This window comes from Aegilops tauschii, chromosome 6 (genome assembly GCF_002575655.3).
Source record: "Aegilops tauschii subsp. strangulata cultivar AL8/78 chromosome 6, Aet v6.0, whole genome shotgun sequence".
Classification (NCBI taxonomy): Eukaryota; Viridiplantae; Streptophyta; class Magnoliopsida; order Poales; family Poaceae; genus Aegilops; species Aegilops tauschii.
In genome coordinates, this window is record NC_053040.3 from 487763702 (window position 1) to 487787182 (window position 23481).

The 23481-nt window shown below is 44.2% G+C and overlaps 1 protein-coding gene and 1 pseudogene across 1 annotated transcript; one reads left to right on the plus strand and one right to left on the minus strand.

Moving 5' to 3' along the window:
* Positions 1–4156: 4156 nt before the first annotated feature.
* On the minus strand, positions 4157–6639 carry LOC109742702 (G-type lectin S-receptor-like serine/threonine-protein kinase SD2-5; annotated as a pseudogene).
* A 3075-nt stretch (positions 6640–9714) lies between these two features.
* Positions 9715–13706, plus strand: LOC109742492 (protein FAR-RED IMPAIRED RESPONSE 1). Its single transcript, XM_020301583.4, has 7 exons — positions 9715–9979; positions 10069–10149; positions 10997–11255; positions 11359–11971; positions 12061–12518; positions 12614–12901; positions 13007–13706. Exons 2-7 carry the CDS (start codon positions 10076–10078, stop codon positions 13316–13318), a joined length of 2004 nt encoding a protein of 667 aa, XP_020157172.1. The 5' UTR covers positions 9715–9979; positions 10069–10075; the 3' UTR covers positions 13319–13706.
* The last annotated feature ends 9775 nt before the right edge of the window (positions 13707–23481 follow it).

Genomic DNA, 23481 nt, shown 5'->3' on the forward strand with positions numbered 1-23481 from the left:
CACTACTAGGAAAAGGGCTATAGATGATATGGCCACTAATGGCGCACCAGACATTAGTAGTTTGGTGCGCCATTAGTAGTTTTGAAAAAAAAGAAAAAAAATATTACTAATGGCGCACCATGGTATAGTGCGCCATTACTAGTTGACATAGTAATGGCGCACCACACCCACCGTGCGCCATTAGTAGTTTTGAAAAAAAATAAAAAAAAAATTTGTTAGTAATGCCGAGCCCCACCTCCCCTCGCCCCGTCGCCCCCCTCGCCGCCCCCTTGCCCCACCTCCCCTCGCCCCGTCGCCCCACCGTCCCAACCACCCGCCGCCGCCGCCGCCACCCGCCACCGCCCCCTGGCCCCACCGCCCCTCGCCCCGTCGCCCCCACCACCCGCCACCGCCCCGGCGCACCGTCGCCCGAACGGCGCCCCGCCCCGTCGCCCGAACGGCGCCCCCCTGGTGCCCCGCCGCCCCCACCACCTGCCCGTCGGCCCCTGCGCCCGCGCCGCCCCCGGAGCCAGGCTCGCCGCCGCTCCTGCGCCCGTGCCGCCCCCGGAGCCAGGCTCGCCGCGGGCCCCCTGCGTCCGCCTCGCGCCCCCCCGGAGCCAGGCCCGCCGCCGCTGCCCTAACCGCGGCCGTCCACCACCACCCCCTGCCCCCGGAGCCAAGGTGAGCATTTTTTTGTTTTTTTCTACTATTTTTGTTTGCTGTTTAGGTTTAATTAGGTTATTGATAGGTTTAGGTTAGTGGTTGGTTTAGGTTAGTGCTAGATTTAGGTTTAGATAATTAGAAGAAGAAGAAAGTTGAAAAAAAGAAGAAGAAGTAGAAGAAGAGGAAAAAGGAAAAAAAGGAAGAAGAATAAGAAGAAAGTTGAAAAACAGAACAAGAAAGGAAGAAGGAGAAGAGGAGGAGGAGGAAGGAGAAGAAAGAAAAAGGAGAACAAGAAAAGAAGAGAGGTGGAGAAGAAGAAGATGGAAAGGAAAAAGAAGAATGCATCATTGTTTAATTGTAGAGGCTGATGATCGAAAAGTTGACCTTTCTTAGGAGTAACATCTTCAAATAAGTAACCCTTCATGTCTTCAAATAAAATAACAGAACAACATAACTCAGAATGGTAATATAACCAAGAAATCATACAAAACATTAAAACAGTGGAAACTACGGCAAGGTTTTGACATCATTAAACCCACCCACATGATTGAAATAAAAAAAACATAACTCTGCATATGCAAAGACAGAAGGCATAACAGAGAAAAAAATCATTATAAAGAAACTAGTTGCTGACATTAAGCTTGCACATTCAATAGGTCACACCTTTACTGCTGAGCCGGTATAGCGTTGGAACTCTGTTTTGGGGTCACTGCCATACTCCATGACATCATTAGGCTGATGGTTCTGAACCTGTAGAAAGCAATATAATTCATACAGACATAAAAAAAAGGCTCAAGCAGCACTCCAGAATTAATTGAACATGGGGAGGAAATTGTCAGGGCCAACCTTGGGTAAATCAGATATTGCATCTTCGAGGACGAGAGCTTTTTTCAAGTGTTTATTTGCTGCTTCCTCATAAGCAACGAGACATCTCTGAGGACAGAACATCATCTTCGAGTGGGGATGATGAGCTGCAGGATGACGATGGGCATCAGGCTGAGGATGACCTAGCGCTGGTGGTGGCTGACCAAGGGCAAGAGATGGTGGTGGCTGACCATGGGCAAGAGATGGTGGTGGCTGAGGATGACCTAGCGATGGTCGTGCCCGTCCTGCCTGAAGGTGGCCTCGTGATGGTGGTGGTGCCTGACAATGACCACGCACCGGTGGTGGCGCCGGCGATCCCACAGCTGGGCGACATGACCACGCCAATTGTGGTAGAAGACTACATCCCACAGCTGCCTCCACCGCCTCGCCGCTCTTGGCGCATCAGGCTGAGGAAGGAGAAGGAGAAGAACAATGAGAACTGAACTATGTCAGGTATGTCAGATCTCCAAAATGATATATATATATATATATATATATATATATATATATATATATATATATACTTAGTTACCTATGTTATCTCTAATATGCTTAGTTTCCTATAGGTTAGCTCCAAAATTAATTATGTTAGCACAAAATGATCAAGTTTACATAATAAGCTTATAGTCTTCTTCTTATTCTTCTTCTTTTCCAAAATGACATAGGTTAGCTTCATTTTACCTAAGTTGGCTCTAATATGCTAACTTAGAGCTTATATGCTTAGTTTTCTATAGGTTAGCTCCAAAATTACTTATGTTAGCACAAAATGATCAAGTTTACATAATAAGCTTATAGTCTTCTTATTCTTCTTCTTCTTATTCTTCTTCTTCTTATTCTTCTTCTAGTATTCTTCTAGTGTTCTTCTTCTTCTAGTATTCTTCTAGTCTTCTTCTTCTTCTTCTCTTCTTCTTCTTCTTCTTCTTCTTCTTCTAACTTCTTGTTTACCATTTTGCAGATTTGATTTAATTCACGGAAGCTTGCATGGATGGAGTGCTTCTTTTCCATTTGTGTTTTTATTTTGTATCAATGTGAAACTTTTGTGAATTGATGGATAACGGTGTTGGATGAACACTGTGAAACTTTTGTAATATGTAACGATGCAACTATGTGTTGGCTATGTATGTATATATGATGAAACTTGTGTGTTGGATATGATTGTTATATGGATGCTTGTTGTATATATATGTGTTGGATATCTCATATGTGAAATAGTGACCTGAGATTAAGAAAAAAAAAAATTGTTACTAATGGCGCACTTCCATGTGGTGCGCCATTAGAATACCAGATACGACTGGCGCACCTGTGGGATACTAATGGCGCACCTGTGGTGCGCCATTACTAAAATATTCTAGTGGCGTGGTACTAATGGCGCACCTGTACTGCGCCATTAGTAGCCAAAACAGGTGCGCCATTAGTAGGCCTTTTCCTAGTAGTGCCAGGCCCGTAGGCCCACAGGCCCGGCCGAGCCCTCGTGGGCCCGTAAAGCTCCCGCCCTCGCGCTGCTGCCGGCACGCCGTCGGCGTTGCCGCCCACATCCGAGCCGCTCCTCCTCCACACCGAGCCGCAGACAGCGAGGCCACGTCGGCGCCGGCCCGCTAGGACCCAGATGGGGCCCTAAGGGCCCAGATCTGGGCCGGGGGCGCGCCGCCGGCCACCAGCGCCACCAGGCCACCCCGCCGCCAGGAGGCAGCGCCACCACCGTGCCAGCCGCCGGCCCCCGCCACCAGGACGCCGGACCACCGCCAGCCGAGCTGCTCCCGCCGCCGAGCCCTGCCCCGGGAAGGACGCTGCGCGCGGGGGAAAAGAAGGCCCGCCGCCGCCGAGCCACCTGGCCAGATCCGGGGGCGCCGTCCGGCGGCGGCGGGGGAGGGAGAACGGAGGGGTGGGGGCGAGGAAAGGATGCGGAGGAGCCGCCCCGGCCGCCGCCCGGGGAGGCGGCGCGAGGCGGAGTCGGGAGAGGGAGGGAGTCCAGCCTTTTTTCGCCTCAGTCGTCTCATTTTCACTAGTTGGAAGGATTGGAGCTTAAATCTTTGAAAAACTAGATACACCTTGGGTTGCAGCGTACCTCCCATTCAGTTTGGTTTAACAGAACCCAATTCCCAATCGAATTTTCAGACTTTCAGCTGCTTTCACTTCAATTGTATAGAAATTAAAAAGCCAAATGTTATGTAGTATGTACCACTTTCCACCTCCAGATGTGGAGTGTGGTGTCGGATGCAAGCACACAGAATGGCTGAAAAATATTTCAGATATACCCCCAAGTGTAGAAATGCGAGAGGGACACATAATCCATGTAAGACAAGCATACCATCTTTGTGAAAAGAAATATCTATTGAAAGAAAAGCATACTCAGTGACCACCTATCTCACCTTGGGGCAGATAAGGTTAATGCTGGACGGATGCTGGTGTTGAATTTGCGGATGGATTATCTAGAACAGTCACTAACAAATGTAGTTTTTCTCATGGCACTACCGTTTTTTCAGCTCTAAAGGTCTGAGTCAACAGTGAGATACTTCACTGGACAATCAAACATATATATTGGCTGGAAGTTACAATTTAAGATATCCAAACATAATTCCAGAGTATATACAATACAAATATGCAAAAGCAAAAGCAAAAATATAGAAATTAATTTCATTATCCACCCGTTTCACCTTGGGCCTGATAATATGGATGCTTGAGATGGACCTGAATATGTGGATGGATTATCTTGAACAAACATGATTGAATTTGCATCAAAAGTTTCTATGGTCACTGCACCATCCAATACCTTGATCACTGTTGACATTGAAGGCCTCCATCTGCTGTCATTTTGCAGGCACCATATTGCGAGCTTCATCATTTGAATCACTTCCTCATGGTGTGACACCATATCGTCACTATGTTTGTCGATCAGATCAATCAATCGATTGTTTTGTTCTTTTTCTCGCAATATATTTATGAGCTGAACTTCCTCCTCAGCCTGAGAATGGTCAATATTTTTTCTCCACTTAATATTTCCATCACAACAACTCCAAAGCTGTAGACATCCACTTTTTCAGTGATCCGTGACGTCAACCATTCAGGTGCAAGATATCCGGGTGTTCCTCTCATCATAGTCACTACCTTGCTTTGATCCCTATTTATTAACTTACATAGTCCAAAATCGCCTACTTTGGCATTGAAGTTCTCATCCAAGAGAATATTTTGTGGTTTGATGTCCAGATGAGCAATTTTTCTCCTGCACTCCTCATGAAGATAACACAGGCCCTTGGCAATATCCAATATGATCCTAAAACGAGTGCGCCAATCAAGAGCGTTGTTGTTATGACGGTAATAGATCCACCTATCAAGCGACCCACTTGACATATATTCATATACTAGAAGCCTTTCCGACTTCTCTGCACAAAATCCAATCAGTTTGACAAGATTGATGTGTTCAATGCTTCCAATGGTCTCGACCTCTGCCAAGAATTCTTTCTTTCCCTGTCTAGCACCTTCCAAACGTTTTACAGCAATTCTATCTTCACCTAATTTCCCTTCAAAAACTGACCCAAACCCACCTTCTCCGAGTTTCTTATCGAATCCTTCAGTGCATTCTGCCAACTTCTCAAGAGAAAACCTTGCTGGCATTCCAGGAAATTGATCTAAATCAAATTCCTCGTCTTTGTCTTCGTACTTCATTCTCCTTCGCAGATAAAGAGTGACAACAATGACAAGCAATACAAGAGTGGCAATAGCTCCAAATGTAGCAACTAACATTAATTTTGTTTTGTTTGAAGTAGATGCAGTAATGGAGGGGCTAAGCTGCACCTTGAGGTAAACAGAGGAACTTAAGTTGGCTACAGGTTGTATTGCTTGCAAGGAAAAGACGTTTACCATCCAGGTACATCTGCTAGGACCCGACCGGTTATAGCTGAACATAACGGCCTTACATGAGCAGTTCTTCAAGCAGGCCTGCTTACAGTCATCTTCGTCTAAATTCATAACCTCATGGCTGTTATCAAAGTAAGAAACATCATTAAGTGTCAAGAGCCGATGGTGTTGTATTTCTTGACAAGATATTTGAGTTGTTGGCGTGCAACCAAGATTTGCCTTCCGCTCATCCACCGGCTTGAAGTAGTCTAAAGTAGAATAGTTTTGAAGTGGACAAGTACATTGCCCCTGGCTGCATATGCCGTAGTCCGCGCAGACTTTTGGGTAAGCGCAATCATCTATCTGCATTAAATCATAATTCACTCTCCATTTTCTATCAGACCATTCATACACTCTCATATGTCCATCTGAATCTAATGTCATGTACTGCTGGGTGGATGTAGTGGTTGGCCAGAAGATTTGATCATGATAATCTGACTGCACAAAGAAGATGAGGCTTCCATCCATGAATGTAACATTTGTTGGATCATTTCCTTTCTTGACGCTGGGTACCAGTGATGAACAGTAGTAGGGTTGTGGCGGTGTGGATTCAACATAAGCACATAACCCGTACGCGGCTAAAGTGATATACAATTGATTCTCAGTTGTATTTGTTGCAGAGGTACTTGCTTTCAGCTTCATACCTTTCAGAAGTGACTGCCCAAGGAGCAATGTGTCGGTAGGATGATCAAATGACTGCCACACTATTGCATTCCTCTGATCGAACAACACAAGATTGCCAATGTCTGTCATCACCATGCTGGCTGCAGACCGTCCTGAGGTGCCGCTGGACCAGACAGGGCTACCATCGTCATTGCGGAGGACCAGGTTCCCATCAGAGGTAAGCTCAAGGGTTGCATTCTCCCTGACAGGGCGAGCCCGGTTGGCAGACCAGACCACCTGCGCATCTTGTCTATCTTTGGCATCGATTCGATTGATGCTCACACTATAGTTGTGGTAAATGAATACCGCAAAGAGGAAATCGTTGCACGGTGACTGATGGGAGACACATATGAACCCTGCGGCAACGTTAAGGTCGGAGTCATGGCGAGCTTGAGTTTCTGGTCCTAGAGGACGGGTGATGATGGTGCGGAGGCCGTTGATGCGGTCGCGGAGAAAAATGTCGTTGTTGATCCAAACCGTCGAGGGTTTCGCCATGGAATCAGCCAAGGTTTGCGCCGCCAAGTGCAAGGGTGCTGCAGCCGCAAGCACAAGGAAGTAGAGAACGGCAGGACCCATGGTGCTTCAAACCGAAACTGTAACCAGTAAACCAGTCAGTTACTGGCCTACGCATGGAGCATGGTAAGCAAGCTCGTGATGAGCTTTGCGGAGTAGTACAAGCAAAGATCACAAGGTCTAACCTGTACTGCGCCGCCGTGTAGAAGATGGTCTAGCCGGCGGTGGGTGGCGCTGGCGCGAACTCTCCTTCCGGTTATCCGTTCTCTTGTCCAGTTCTTTGGAGTTGGAAAGATGGATTGCTCTTTTTTTTTTTCCTTTTTGAGAATGGATGGATTGTTGTGGTGATTAGTCCAAAAGCTTGACTGCCTGACTGGTTCAGAAGCTTCACTGTCGCTGTGCCGGCCTTGTTGCCGGCCCAAGCTATTTCATTTGTTTACATGCTAGTTGCTGGACCGCTTGTGCCGGCCCAAGCTGTTTCATTTGTTTACATGCTAGCTGCTGAACCGTGGGACAAGTGTCAGCTGCAGTTCATCCCTGTTGAACGTGACTAAGTTATTCATCCACAAGACCAAGAAAGCCCCCAAAACTTCAAGGGCGCCCACGTAGAGTTAACTACTCCTTCCATCCGAAATTACTCAGTTCTAAATACATCCATTTTTATCCATTTCCACGACAAGTAATTCCGGACGAAGGAAGTATGTATGTACTTGTGTTCAAGAGAGAAATAATACAATCCACAAAGATTTTTGTATCTAGAGGCATATATCTGCATTCTTTCGCCGGAGTATAAGATAATATACTTGTAAGATATAAATGTGTTCTTCGTGATCTCTTGCTACTAAAAGAAGGCCTAGTCTGGTCGAATTCTACATTATTAAATTTCTAGTACTATGAAATTTCCAATGCTTGCACCCTAGGAAAAACTAAAGGATTACTTTCAAAAGGTTTGAGCGGATCTAAAATTTTCTTTGTAATGTAGTGCAAAGGAATCCCTGGAAAATTTTCCTATAGGATTCCATACTACAAATCAAACGACCCAGGATTCAAATTCTCCAGAGTTCATATGACAGTCGTTTGAATCAAAGACGCCATAACGACATGCTCGATTGATGGAGTTTAGTGCAGTTGAACCCATGCTATTTTATCTTTTAGAGACTATGTACCGCACTACGTACTTGTTGGAGATTTCATTAAAAAAACAAGGCTAACCCGGGCTAGACTAGCCAGTTGGCATTTTTTATATAGAAGAAAACTTCGTGAGCACCAAACGCTCAAGCCGAGACTTGAATCCTGGTGGGCTGGCTGCAAACTCCCGCGCCTTGCCTATTGCGCTACGCTCAATTCTCGAGATTTTATTTAATAATATGGCTGCATGCATCATTGCGATGCAGAGGCCGGGGGCATTCCTCCTTAAAAAAACAAATAAATTCAAACTCAAATTCTTGCCTACGCCACACTAGTCATGTTTTTTCCTTCTTCATAACCACTATTGCACATTTCTATGTTATTTTTATCAGGACATATGGCAGGTGCTGGACATTAAGTTTCTGCACCCGAGCTCATATGCACCCTCGTGAACAGTAAAATAAAAAAAGTAAAAAAATCAGGAATTTTTGTTTTTCTAAACAAACATTTTTGAATTCGGAACATGCGTGCTAAAATTCATGAAGAAACAACCTTCTAAAAATGCTTCCATACAAAACAAAATTGATGCTCCAAAGAACAGACTTTTTGGAACGTTAATTTTGTTTTTTCACGGAAACATTTTTGGAATGTTGTTTTTTCATGAAATTTTGTAAGCATGTTCAGAATTCATCAATGTTTGTTTACAAAAGAATTCATTGTTATTTTTTTACTATTTTTTATGATTTTACTGTTCTCGAGGGTGCATATGAGCTCGGGTGCAGAAGGGTACTTTTGGCAGGTGCTCTGCTTTTGCATTAATGATTAGGAATTTATAGAGAGTTTGAAGAGCCCCAAGGCATTACAAAGTACAACAGAAAATCTCTTTGTTTACAGTAGCTGCTGCCTAGGCATTGTCAAGTTTTTTTGAGATCGGCTCTGATTAGAGCGACAACACTATCGGTGCTTGATGCAACTTTTTGGAAGATTCTTGGGTTTCTTTCATTCCATATGTTCCAGGAAAAACAGGCCGCTGTGGTTGCAGGTTTCTTGGGCCCCCTTCAAAATGGTGTTCCACCATTCTTTGGTCGATTTGGGAGATCTCGTGGACGCTGCACTGGCGTTCAGCATGGTGGGGTTGAGTTTGTGTCAGACTTCGGCTGCAAATGGGCTATGTTATATGTAGCATCCCAAATGCAGTGTCGCTGGGAGATACATCGCGATCATGCTAAGGCCAAGTGTATTGAAGTGGAACGAGCAGAGCAAGAACAACGGCTGACAAAAAAAGACTGAAGATGGCCCGAGAACCCCAGAAGTCAGCGAGGCCTTTCGCTCCCTCCAAGCGGCACGCTGGCAATGGGTGGCTCAGATTCTGGGGAGTGGGGTATGCCTGTAAGTGAACTGTGTTGCTGATGTGGCTATATATCAGTTGTGTCGCTCTTATTCTCGTAGTTTATCCGGAGAGATCACGAAACGAACTGAAGAACCCTGACAAGGGGTAGCTCTCTTCCTCCCCCATCTCTCCTCTCTGGTATTTCCCCTCCGGTAATCAGACCTGATACTTGAGTGAATTAGTATGTTAATCAGTCGGAGTTGGTTGAATACTTTCCAAATACGTACGGTACGTACCTACATAGATTGGATATCGATGCACATCGCAACTCGACTACAGACGGGACACGATCTTGCTACGCTAGAGGCTTTACCGTCTCCCCTATTCGGAGCGTGCATGGATGTGCAGAGTGCTAGAGTTGCCGTTTGATCCACAGTGGAGAATGTATGGAGCTCCCAGTCTGACCCCTCTACCAATAATCCTTTGCAGCGACGCCCTTGAGGTATTAATTATATACTCTGGATGTTTTTGAGAAAAGGATTTCAGCTAGCACGAGTACTCGCAATTTGCAGGTGTTACAGTTAACAGTAACGATTCACTCAGAAGACCCGTGTTATTCTTTCCCACATTATCATCAATCCAAGGATCAGAGAAGAAAAAGGGGAGCTAGCTTCAGAGCGGGGCCATGATCTACAGAAATGATCACACTTAGGGCAGAAGAATGATGAAGCCCCCGTGCTTTTCTAACCCAGTGGCCGCTTCTGACCTGGCTAATGTAAGGACACATTAATCATACATGTTACTGCTATTAATCTTGGCTTGCATGATGAAGAGGTGTAATTCACTCGAGAAAAAGAATATTCTCCTTCCTGCGCCGTAAGTCCCGACCGCCGCGGGCGACAGAGACGGCCCCCGGAGTTGACGCCGCCGGGGAAGGAGCGGCCGGTATCCATATCCATTCTCCTACCACTTCCTTGTTCAACCTCGCCGCCCGCGAAGTTCTTAACCGCAGGTGGTTCGTTTCGTTGGTACAGGGTCGAGATGAAGGAGGACTCTGAGGCGCCGCACCCGCACGCCAATGGCGCCGCCGCCGCCCCTCCTCCTCCTCCTCCTAGGTACTCGCCTCGCCGTGGCGCTAGGCGCTGTCTGCTCTTCAGTTTTCTTCTGGGTGTTTCCGGCCGTCTCTGTCGGGGGCCGCGGAGGTTGGCTGGATCTGGATGGTTGCGACCTAGTTCCATGGAACAGGGCATGCGGATTAATTAACTAATCCCTGGATGTAGGACTCCTTGAATAGTTAATCTACACGGATTTGAGGGTTAGGGTTTTAGGTTGTTGTTACGGGTAGTTAGCTGCCTGTGATGTGCGCCCAAACAAATTCACTCAGGCTCTCTGCTTTTGTCTGCTCCAAGTCTGTGGTAGATCATTATCAACAGTTGCATTTCCTTTGACGGCTAAATGCATCGATCCATCTTACAATCCCAATCCAGAGCGTGCACGCAGTACTCTACTCCCATTGATTGAGATTCACAGCCCGGTCGTAGATATACTGGATTTGTTGCGTTATGTGCCGGCTGGTGCAAATTGATTCTTGAACTCGCAGTCGCACTACACATTTCAGTTTTTGTCATTTAAGCTCATTTGATGTCTCCGACTTTGTGAAACTTCTCTGTTTAGATAGGCAAAAACATTCAGAACATTCTATATGCCATTTACACTCATTTGATGTCTCTGGCTTAATAAGCCATCGTGAACCTTCTACGTTTAGCATTCAAAGCCTGGTTGTATTACATTTGCCAATTCTAGTACCGAGATTGAAATTCAGATACGAGAAACATATGGATGCTCCACTACTTTTGAATGTTTTATTTGGATGTTCTTCTGTTGTGTGCTCCCATTCATCAATGTAAGGAAATGGTACTCCCATTCATCAACTTACTGCTGATCTATGCACAAATTTTGTAGGGCACGGCTGGGAGATGAACATGGGTCTGCTTCTGTGTATCGTGTCAGCGCACTGGAGAAGGCAATTGCAGGGTTCGAGCAGAGGGAAACTGAGGCCGTGGTCAATCCAACCGTGGGGACTGTCTTTGTTTCTCTTGACGAGGCCTATGAGTTCTACAACATTTATTCCTGGGAATCTGGATTCGGAGTCACCTATGGACCGAGTAGTGTGGATTCTCATGGAACCAAATGCATACAGCAATTTGTTTGCGCGTGTGAGGTATGGCTCATCCTCCCCTTGTATAGTTAAGGTAGTACTTATGTTTTTTGTGTTGTTGATCTCAACCCAGTACCAATGCTCGGAAAAATGTTATCTTCTACAGGGGAAACCAAGCAAGGACAGCAACTCATTTCGTCGGTGTGAATGCACGGCAGCGATTCTTTTGTTGAGATCCAGAGACGGCGGATGGTGTGTGTGCGAACATCAAGTGGGGCATAACCATCCACTTTGTAAGACGTGTGCGCAGAGGTCATCCTGGGAGTCTCACAGCAGTATCGACAAGAACACAAGGGACTTGATTCGCCAACTAAGGGAAAACAATGTGCCACACATTGCTGATAATGAAGCAAAGGATCTGCTGTCTGAGGATCTCAGAAAGACCGTGGAAACCTTCGCTAGGATCAAAGCAAAGGATCCAACATTTGAATATTCTGGCTTGCAGGTTGATAGTAACTGTAGAGTAAGGCCACTACTCTGGACCAGTGGCCAGAGCGTTCAGTACCAATACTTTGGTGATGTGATTATCTTCGACACAACCTACAGATCGGACGTGTATGGAATGCCGTTCGGCCTTTTTGTTGGAGTCAACAACAACTTCGAGACCATAGTGCTTGGTGGGGTGCTGATGATAAACGAGAAAACGGAGAGCTTCAAATGGGTGTTGAGTCAGTTCTTCCAATTAATGGGTGGGAAACACCCCCAAACTATACTGACCGGTAAGATTACTTCTGTACACACTTTTCCCTACCCAATAGTATTTTTCTGCAGCGCCGCCATCTAACTTGTTTTGCTTAAAATTCTGTAGACCGCTGCGAGGCAATTGAGGAAGCTGTGTTGGAGGTACTGCCATCCACCACACACAGATGGTTCAAGTGGCATGTCCTTGGAAGGGCAAAGGAGTACCTCGGTTTTCATTACACCAAAACTAGTAGCTTCCGGGTGGAGCTCCACAGAATTCTGACCGACACGCTGACGACTGATGAGTTTGAGAGAGCATGGGAGATGCTGCTAGAGAAGCATGGATTGGAGAACCACCCATTTCTGCAGGAGATCTATGAGGTTCGGCATAAGTGGGTTAAGGCATACTTCAGTGACACATTCTGTGCTACACTGACTAGCACACAAAAGAGCGAGAGCGCGAAACACTTACTGAAACAACACGTTCCACGGGATTGCTCAATGGAGCTTTTCGTTCAACAGTACGTGGAACCGCGGTGCGATCAAGAACCGGACTATGGGTTTGAGGATAAGCCGACTACTATGGTAAGCTTAACTTCATCAGAAAATTTGACTTGTTTTCTGTGATGTGTTCATGATGAGCTGAGACTAAGCTAGGATGAATTGTTGCTTTCGTGCAGGATGAGATTGTTCTGAGAACAAATCTGCCAATCGAGAAGCACGCCAGCGAGGTGTACACAAGACCAGTGTACGAACTGTTTGTGCAAGCCATACGCGAATCTGAATCTTACATGGTGGAGGCAGTCATCCCCAACTTGAAGTACATAGCACGGCATCCCAGCAGTGAAACCAGGGAGAAATGGTCTAGGGTGGAATATGAGGTCAATGTTAGAGAAGACGGTGAGGCATTCATGTGCGTGTGCAAGCAATTTGAGCACACGGGGATGCTCTGCTGCCATGCCGTCAAGGTAACAGTTATCTTCCATCCAGCTACTGAAGAATTCTGATCTTGCATCCTTAGCTGCCATATGTACATACACCCTGCAAGATCTTCAGACTGCAATTTTTTTTAGGTGATGATCCACTTGGGGGTGCGTGAGATACCAAGGCTACACGTCATGCCACGCTGGACAAGAAAGCCGCTGCAGTGCCAGATGCACTGCCGCAGTGAACCGCAGGATGACACGTGCCAGCAATGCAGGCACTCGGTGCTGCATGATAAGCTCTTTGGCCTAGCGCGCCGCGCCTGTAAGGATGAACGGTATTATGAGGTCCTCATGAGCGGCCTCGACAGAATGGAGCGAGGCATGGCCGCGGCAGAGGCAGCACCCCCACCCCGCCGCGCCAAGCCGGCATCACGGAAGTCAAGGAGGAGGAAGCGTTGATTGCTTACTCCTGGATGTCTGGAAGCCTGTCTGAGGCCTCTGCGATGCTTGGCAGGGCGTGGAAGGATATGTCAACTGACTTGTTCTTTTTGCTTTTTATCTCGCATGCGCGCGTGTGAACCTCTGAATGACTGAACCTGCCTGCGTATGAATGAAGTATTTTGCATGTTCTCCAACGGCCCGGCACCATGGCCGTTTGCGTTAAGGCGGCCCTCTGTGCCTGTAGGTAGTCTAGTTGGATGGTCAAACCAACTCCGTCTATGCAATGTCAGGGGAATATGGCCTGCGTGATACATTGTGAACGTCGTAACACCTTCTGAAATTAGATGATACTCCGTGCATTGCTACGGAACATAAGCATGCAGAAGAAAATAGATTGTGGCTGTCATGGATGGTCATTAGTGTGAGCTCTGTTCTTTTGCTGTTGCTGCTATTGTTATTTTCCATGGAGCTTCTGTTTATCTGGTTGTCTATTTTAGAGACACCAGATTCAGTAGTTAAGGAGAATCGTGAAAATTTAGCTGTAAAGTCAGCCTATTCTGCTAATGAAGTTTATTTCAGTGCATGTATTTAACGTCCTTCTTATGTATGACAAGATTTGGGATGTTTGTGCTAATCGTAATGTCTGTTTCGTGCTGATTCTGCTGGCGAGTATATATCCAAAATATTGCGTGGCTTTCTTGCTGAACAGGGTACTATTGCCTAGTTCTTTTGTCCTGGTGCTCATGCTCAGAATGGCGTGGCTGAGCACAAGCATCGTCACGTTCTTGAGACAGCTCGTGCGATGATGATTTCCGCCTCTCTTCCACCTCATTTTTGGGCTGAGGCTGTCTCCACTGCCATATATCTCATAAGCATTCAGCCCTCATCTTCTTTACACGGTGGTATACCTCTAGAGCGTCTTTCTGACCGTTCTCCTGATTATTCGACACTTCGGCTATTTGGTTGTGTTTGCTATGTTCTGCTTGCCCCTCGAGAATGCACCAAATTGGCTGCTCAGTCTGTCGAGTGTGTTTTTCTAGGCTACAGTGATGAGCATAAGGGTTATCGGTGTTGGGACCCGGTCGGTCGTCGGATGCGCATTTCCCAGGACGTGACTTTTGATGAATCTCGTCCATTCTTCCCACGACCATCCTCCTCAACCTTTTCAGGTGAGGATATCTCTTTTCTTACGTTTCCTGATACACCTCCCTCCGTGCCTCGTATTCCTAATCCTCCTTCTCGTCTCACTATTACAGATTTGACGTCGTCTTCTCCCGCAGTTTCTTCTCCTCCCTTATTGCATGACTCTCCACCTTCATCACCGATGTCTTCCCCATCTCCATCACCTCCGATCGTTCCTCCTCGTCCCACTTTTCCTTTTCATTATACCCGTCGTTCCCGTGCTGTGGACGGATCTTCTACTGATGTGCCATCTACGTCTGGGTGCGCCATCTTCCTCGTCCCAGCCGACTTATCGTCTTCGGACTAGGCCTTGTCATCCTCCTGATTGCTATTCTCCTAGTTGATATGGTCTTTTGGCTGCACTTGAGCCTACCTCTTATCGCGATGCTGTTGTTCATCCTGAATGGCAGCTTGCGATGGCAGAGGAGATTGCTGCCCTTGAGCGCACCGGCATGTGGGGACCTGGTTTCTCTGCCTCCCCGTGTTCGTCCCATCACCTATAAGTGGGTCTATAAGATTAAGACTCGCTCCGATGGATCTCTTGAGTGTTATAAAGCTCGTCTTGTGGCTCGTGGCTTTCAGCAGGAGCATGGTCGTGATTATGATGAGACTTTTGCTCCCGTGGGCCATATGACCACTATCCGCACACTTTTTGCCGTGGCCTCTGTTCGCCATTGGTCTGTGTCTCAGCTTGATGTTAAGAATGCCTTTCTTAATGGTGAGTTGCGCGAGGAGGTTTATATGCAGCCGCCACCTGGGTATTCAGTTCCTGATGGCATGGTTTGCCGTCTTCGTCGCTCTCTCGACGGCCTTAAGTAAGCCCCTCATGCTTGGTTTGAGCGTTTTGTCTCTGTGGTCACTGCAGCTGGTTTTTCACCCAGTGCTCATGATCCAGCGTTGTTTATCCACCTTTCTACTCGTGGGCATACTCTTCTTTTTCTATATATTGATGACATGATCATCACTGGCGACGATTCTGAGTACATTGCCTTTGTCAAGGTCCGTATCAATGAGCAGTTCCTTATGTCTGATCTTGGTCCTCTTCGTTACTTTCTTGGGATTGAGGTTTCCTCCACCGCCGATGGCTTTTTTATTTCTCAAGAAAAGTATATCCAGGATGTTCTTACTCGTGCGGCTCTTAGTGATGAGCGCACTGTTGAGACTCCTATGAAGCTCAATGTTCACCTTCACGCTTCTGATGGTGAACCCTTGTCTGATCCGACGCGTTACCGTCATCTTGTTGGGAGTCTTGTCTATCTTGCTGTCACTCGTCCGGATATCTCCTATCCTGTCCATATTCTGAATCAGTTTGTTTCTGCTCCCACTTCATTTCACTATAGTCACCTTCTTCATGTTCTACGATATCTTCGTGGCACGATCTCTCATCGTTTTTTTCCCTCCGTTCCAGCTCGTTACAGCTCCAGGCCTATTCGGATGCTACGTGGGCTAGTGATCCTTTTTTCTTGGTGGTTCTCTCATTGCCTGGAAGACGAGGAAACAGACTGCGGTTTCCCGTTCGAGTGCAGAGGCCGAGTTGCGAGCTACGGCTCTTTTGACGGCAGAGGTGACTATGTTGCGATGGTTACCGGAGGATTTTGGTGTTTCTGTTACTACACCTACTACCCTATTGTCAGACAGTACATGTGCTATCAGTATTGTACGGGACCCCGTGAAGCATGAGCTTACCAAGCATATTGGTGTTGACGCCTTTTTTGTGCGCGCTGCTGTGCAGGACCATGTTATTGCTCTTCAGTATGTACCTTCCGAGTTACAGCTAGCAGACTTCTTCACGAAAGCCCAGACTAGAGCGCAACATGAATTTCGCCTCTCCAAACTCAGTGTTGTGAATCCACCATGAGTTTGAGGGGGGTGTTAGAGTTATAGTGCAGATGGCCTTTGGCCTTTCGTATTACTGCCTTTTGTTCTTTCGTATTACTGCCTTTTGTACTGTATATATGCTGGCTGTTTTGGCCTTGGATAATACAAGTATCTATTCTTCCCACTATCTCAACATCGAAGATGTGCTAGTGTGCTTTGGTGTTAAGTCTCTGTTCTGTTTTGTTTTGTTTTGTTTTGTTTGCTGTGCGTTGGTCTACCCATACATCTATCACTGTTTGGTAGGGAAGCATGATGTGCACCTTTCAGAAAAAGCATTCATGAGAGAACAATATGGGACGCTTCACAATTAATGATGCCCAGCTCCAGGACAATGCTCAAGCTATTCTCATGTCATCTTCATGAATGTGACACCACAATAATTGGACAAAGTAACCAAAGTAGGCAAGATTTACCGCATGGCCTTATGTTGTAAGCTATCTTAAACAGATGTTTTTCTTTGAGCTGCTGGCTATATCTATGCACTAGTGTGAACCACCCTCGATGATTTTCTTGCAATCAAGTTGTAGTGTACCATCATGGTTTACCGGAGGCGAAGGTGGGATCGGGTAGGAGGACTCCGGGCCTCTGCTTCAGTAACATAAGCTACAACAGGACGCTGCAAAGTGCTACAGGAAGATCATTCAAGGAGTGCACTGTGGCTACAGGAAGCTACATGATGATGCCTTTCACGCAGTGGTTTACCACTCACCCCTGTTCGACAGGAAATCATGGCGAGCTCCATTGGAGACAATTATTCATTTATTTGTGCACGTACTTACATCTAAAAGAGCAGTTATGGGAGTAGGTATACCATCAAGAAAATTACTATGAGAGCAAGTACAAGCAGAAAGGGAAGCTTCAACGACTGACAACACCACAACGCTCCTTCATGCGACAGTTGGTAACTCTATAGTCTGGACCTGGAACCAAACCAAAAGATTTCAATAGGTCTGAATTCTGTTCTGTTTGGTTTTGGAATGGATGAATCTCATCTTGTTCCCGTGTATACATGTCTGAATTCTGAAGAAGCTTTGGTGCAGAATATGGACTACATTACGTGAGGATGGCACGCGGGACCAGGAGCCAGTTCGACCTCCTGCTGCTGCGGTTCTACATGACACTGGCGGCAGCGAGCAGCGCGTGGAGCCAGCCGTCGCCCGACGAACACGGCCTGCCTCCGGCTTCTCCCCCACGGAGCCTCTGCTTCCCCGGGTCCGCCTCTTTCTCCCTTATAGGCCACCTTTGCTCTAGTGGCCCCTTCTCGAGCTTGGTTTGAATTACGTCTCTGGTTATTGGGGGTGTAATGGGCTAGAATCTATTCAAAGTCTAGATACTTGGAATTTTGGAATCATCGAGCTGGACTGCCGGAGTTATAAATTCGATTTGCAGGAGCCAAACGGGGCGTAACCATGTAAGAGGAGTCTTCTGAAGCGATGACATGTTGCTCGGTTTCCGGGTAGTGTTCCCTTAGCTCTCCTGTAAACTGAATTGCACAGACCTTGATGGCATTTTTCACTACCCTGGAAAGTACTGAAGCTTGTGCCCGTCAAATAGCATTTAAAAGACTAACATAACTTCACTTGCACATCAATACATTGTGAGTTGCGGCTTGCAGAAGAACATCGAGAAAACCTTCTACCTTGCATTTGTTTAGGTTTAACAGAACACTAGTGCAGAACCGGGCTTTAGCGCCGGTTCGTAAGGGCCTTTAGTGCCGGTTCCACAACTGGCACTAAAGAGTGGGGACTAAAGGTCCCCCCCTTTATTACCGGTTCATCACGAACCGGCGCTAAAGTGCCACCACGTAGCACGAGCCAGGCCCGGGTGCGTGCAGGACATTAGTACCGGTACTAAATGTTTTGGGGTGTTTTGATATTATTTTTTATTTTTCCTTTAATTTTGTGTTTTTAATTTAATTTAGTGATTATTTTAGTTGTTAAATCATTATGTGAAAGTACTGCAGATTAGTTTCGACTGGATGCCTGTGGATCCTAGCTAAGTGATCAAGTATATGCCATGTCCATATTATACTTGATCACCTATAATTAAGTGATCAAGTATAATATGGATATGGCATATACTTGATCACTTAGCTAGGATCCATCCAGCTGAAACTAATCTGCGGTTTCTTTCATAAATGATATAATAACTCATCATCATCATCATCATATTAATATAAAAACTCTTGCATCATATCATCAATAACAGTAAACTAGCTAGCTAAAAATCATCATAGTCGTCATTACCACTGTTTAATCATCATAGTCATTACCGCTATCTAATCAGCACCAACACTAGCTTAAAGAAAAAACATTCACTTGTACCAGAAGCAAAGATATCATCGAGTTCAACATGGTCATCATATTATAAGCGTTCATAACACCACAAAAGCAAATCACCATTTGAGATTAAGTTCAGAACGAAGAACACGGACATGAGAGGACAAAAGTACTAAGAGCATGAACTAGCTAAATCACTCCTGCTGCTCTCTCTCTCAGGTAAAATAGCATAGAACACGTATAGCTCTCCTGATTCATCATACTGGAGCATGCAGATGAACCTGTCTCTAAATCGTGGGCTGCACTTCTCATTGCTGCCCCCTAGTACTTCTCTGGGATCGTTAACAATTTTGCTCCAATCATTCACTATTAAGCATTCATCGCTTTTAGAAATCCTGAATGCACTCATGTGCAATGTAGGATATCTTGGCCGTAAGCTAATCATTGACATGTGACCTTTAGTCTCGATCCACTGAGGCACAACTGTCATCAGGAGTCCCTTGTTGAAGAGCATCGTATAGTAATTAATATACTTAGCAATGGAAGTTTAGCAAAAAAATAATGTATGCAAAAGATGCACTGAGGACAAATAGTAAAAATCTTACCATCTTTCGTAAATAGATGTGACCGTAGTTCAATACGATCACTATTGGTCGCACGTTTTGAGTACTAACATTTCTAAGTGCAGGAAGAAAATTTGTCTTAACAGTATGAAGATCCTCAAGCCATGAAACATAATGACTTATCTCCTCGCAGTTTAGTTCAGCTCCGGGACGATAGTAGGTCCTGTCTACCAAGCGCCGAACATGTTTGCTTGAATGGAAATAAGCTGTCAATAGAAATTAGTTGTCAACTATTTTTGAATAAACAATATCAAAGACATAAATATGGTTGAGAAACTCACATAATGGCAGAACTGGAGGCGTCTGCACATCGACCCAGATGTCTCTATTACCTTCAATATCATCTTCCGGACGAATAAGCCTTGCATAGTGCTTGCCAAATATTGCATTCAAAATAGGTGTACGTGTCTGCATTGTATAATTTGACGTTGAAAGTATAACCATGCTCGGTCTTCAGGTAAACTCTTTTTACCTCCATAGTTTCCATAGCACTGAAACATATCTTATCCAAGACAAAAATTCTTGCATGGCAGGGGATGCGCTAGTAGAATAGTGAGAATTTAAAATTATAAGTTGAAGCAAATGAAGCATATATAAGTTATGCTTAATTACGAAAAAAGACTTGCCGTTGTGACTTCCTGTATCCAGCTTGATAAGTTGAAGCAAATGAAGCACATATAAAGGTCTCATCCAGCTTGATGCTGAAGCACCTATCATCAACAAGGAAATTTCTGTCGCACAGGCCGCGCTGGTCTTCACAGTATTCGCACTTAATGAAATCTTTTTCGTCGTCAGACGACATTTCCTATGTTCATATAGGTGAAACATTAAACACTTACTAGTTCTATTAATTCAACTACTTCTATTAGTTCAACTAGTTCTATTAATTCAACTAATTCAACTAAGCATTTAATAAAAATAAACTTGTTCTATTAATTTTCTTACTAAAATAAAGTAGCTAATTCTATATAGTAATATTTTAATTAGATCATCAAATCTCAGATATCTAAATTTTCTTACTAAAAATAAAGTAGTTCTATTAATTCAACTAAATCAACTAAGAATTTACTAAAAATAAACTAGTTCTATTAATTTTCTTACTAAAATATATAAAGTAGCTATATATAGTAATATTTTAATTAGATCATCAAATCTCATATACCTAAATTTTTTTACTAAAAATAAACTAGTTCTACTAATTCAACTAGTTCAACTAAGCATTTACTAAAAATAAACTAGTTATATGAATTCAACTAGTTCAAATAATCTCATATACCTAAATTTTCTTACTAAAAATAAACTTGTTCTATTAATTTTCATCCTAAAAATAAACTAGTTATATTAATTCAACTAGTTCAAATCTCATATATATACCTAATTAATATCTAGCTAATTCATCTAAAATTGACATTAATATTTAACATCTTTTCCATATAATTCATCTAACATTAACATTCTAACATTCTTATCTACGTAATTCATCTAACATTAATCTAAACAACAGAAAACAAAAAATAAGTAAAAAATAATAATATGTGTGTGTGTGTATGTGTGTGTGTGTACGAGCGGGGGGCGGCGGCGTACGGGCGGCGGCGCGAGACGGCGATGCGACGGGGACGGCGCGACGACGGGCGGCGGGCCGGGGGCGACGACGCGATCGAGACGGCGACGTAGTACGGGGCGGCGGCGACGGGCGGCGGGGGCGACGGGCGGCGGGGGCGACGGCGGTGACGGCGTACGACGGGCGGCGGGGGCGACGGCGGTGTCGGCGACGACAGGCGGCGGGGGCGACGGTGCACGGCGGGGCCGGCGAGGGTGGCGCTCGATGGGCGACGGCGGCGGCGATGTCGCGCGAAGAAGTTGGAGAAGAAGTGGGTCGATGAAACTGATTTTTTCGTAAGTGCCATATATATAGGAGGGGCCTTTAGTACCGGTTAGAGCCACCAACCGGTACTAAAGACCAATTTTCGCCAGGTCGAGCGGCGGGAAACTGCCCCCTTTAGTACCGGTTCGTGGCTTGAACCGGTACTAAAGGCCCACGCATTAGTACCGGTTGGAGCCACCAACCGGTACTAATGGTTGTGCGCTGCCACCGGCGGTGCACAATGTTTAGTCCCACCTCGCCGAGCGAAGGGCAGCCGCACTGGTTTATAAACCCAGCCGCGGCTGCTCCTTCGAACTTCTCTATATAGCAGGATTCTGGGCCTAACTTCAGCGCGCTGCCTTGTGAGCCTCCTGGCCCTTCTGGGTCTGTATTTGCAAACCCTAGGTCTGGCAGGCCCACTGGGCAGCGCCCCAACAATTTTTTATATAGTTTTTTCTATTCTGCATTATTTATTTTCTTCTATTTATTTTTGAGTAAAGTTTTTATATAGTTTTTGTCTTTTCTGTTTTATTTATTTTCTTCTATTTATTTCTGACTAGTTTTTTTGCTGTATTTAGTTTCTTTGTGAATATAACAATTTTTTATATAGTTTTTTTCTGCATTATTTATTTTTTTCTATTTATTTTTGAGTAATTTTTTTATATTGTTTTTGTCTTTTCTGTTTTATTTATTTTCTTCTATTTATTTCTGAGTAAATGTTTTTGCTGTATTTAGTTTCTTTGTGAATATAACAATTTTTATATAGTTTTTTTCTTTTCTGCATTATTTATATTCTTCTATTTATTTTTGAGTAAATTTTTTTATATACTTTTTGACTTTTCTGTTTTATTTATTTTCTTCTATTTATTTCTGAATAGTTTTTTTTGCTGTATTAATTTCTTTGTGAATATAACAATTTTTTATATAGTTTTTTCTTTTCTGCATTATTTATTTTCTTCTATTTATTTTTGAGTAAATTTTTATATAGTTTTTGTCTTTTCTTCTATTTATTTCTGAGTAGTTTTTTTGCTGTATTTAGTTTCTTTGTGAATATAACAATTTTTTATATATTTTTTTTTTCTTTTTTGCATTATTTATTTTTTCTATTTATTTGTGAGTAATTTTTTATATAGTTTTTGTCTTTTCTGTTTTATTTATTTTCTTCTATTTATTTCTGTGTAGTTTTTTTTGCTGTATTTAGTTTCTTCGTGAATATAACAATTTTTTATATAGTTTTTTTTCTTTTTTGCATTATTTATTTTTTTCTATTTATTTTTGAGTAAATTTTTATATAATTTTTGTCTTTTCTGTTTTATTTATTTTCTTCTATTTATTTCTGAGTAGTTTTTTTTGTTGTATTTAGTATCTTTGTGAATATTTTTGCTTTCTCGTCCGAAACCCTGATACTCCGAAAGAGATTGTCAGAACGTGTTGGAAATTGATGACGTCGCTTTGAATGCTCTCTAAACAAATCGGTAAATGACTGAAAAACAGCAAATGATGTCAGTGCGTGTTAGAAATTGATGACGTTGCTTTGAATGATGCATTCTGAACGCGAAAATAGGCTGGAGTTGAAATAAGTTTAAAAAACATTGAAGTGCCCGTGTAACAGATGAGTTCTCGTCCGAAACCCTGATACTCCGAAAGAGATTGTCCAGTTTGTACACGAGGTGCGTCCAGTTTTCGCCGTGACCCTCTCTACTCTTTTGCACATGTTATGCGGGTGAAATGATGATACCATGCCAAGTTCCAACATTTTCAGAGTTAATTTTGTAATGATTTTCAATTTCACCGTCATTTAGCTCTCTAAACAAATCGGTAAATGACTGAAAACAGCAAATGATGTCAGAACGTGTTGGAAATTGATGACGTCGCTTTGAATGATGCATACTGAACGCAAAAATAGGCTGGAGTTGAAATAAGTTTAAAAAACATTGAAGTGCCCGTGTAACAGATGAGTTCTCGTCCGAAACCCTGATACTCCGAAAGAGATTGTCCAGTTTGTACACGAGGTGTCGTCCAGTTTTCGCCGTGACCCTCTCTACTCTTTTGCACATGCTATGCGGGTGAAATGATGATACCATGCCAAGTTCCAACATTTTCAGAGTTCATTTTGTAGTGATTTTCAATTTCACCGTCATTTAGCTCTCTAAACAAATCGGTAAAATGACTGAAAAACAATAAATGATGTCAGAACGTGTTGAAAATTGATGACGTCATTTTGAATGATGCATACTGAACGCAAAAATAGGCTGGAGTTGAAATAAGTTTAAAAAACATTGAAGTGCCCGTGTAACAGATGAGTTCTCGTCCGAAATCCTGATACTCCGAAAGAGATTGTCCAGTTTGTACACG

Coding starts and splice junctions, on each gene's coding strand:
- LOC109742492 (XM_020301583.4), top strand. CDS start 10,076: ATGAAGGAGGACTCTGAGGCGCCGCACCCGCACGCCAATGGCGCCGCC. Junction 11,972..12,060: donor CCCCCAAACTATACTGACCG/GTAAGATTACTT, acceptor AAAATTCTGTAG/ACCGCTGCGAGGCAATTGAG. Junction 12,519..12,613: donor AGGATAAGCCGACTACTATG/GTAAGCTTAACT, acceptor GCTTTCGTGCAG/GATGAGATTGTTCTGAGAAC.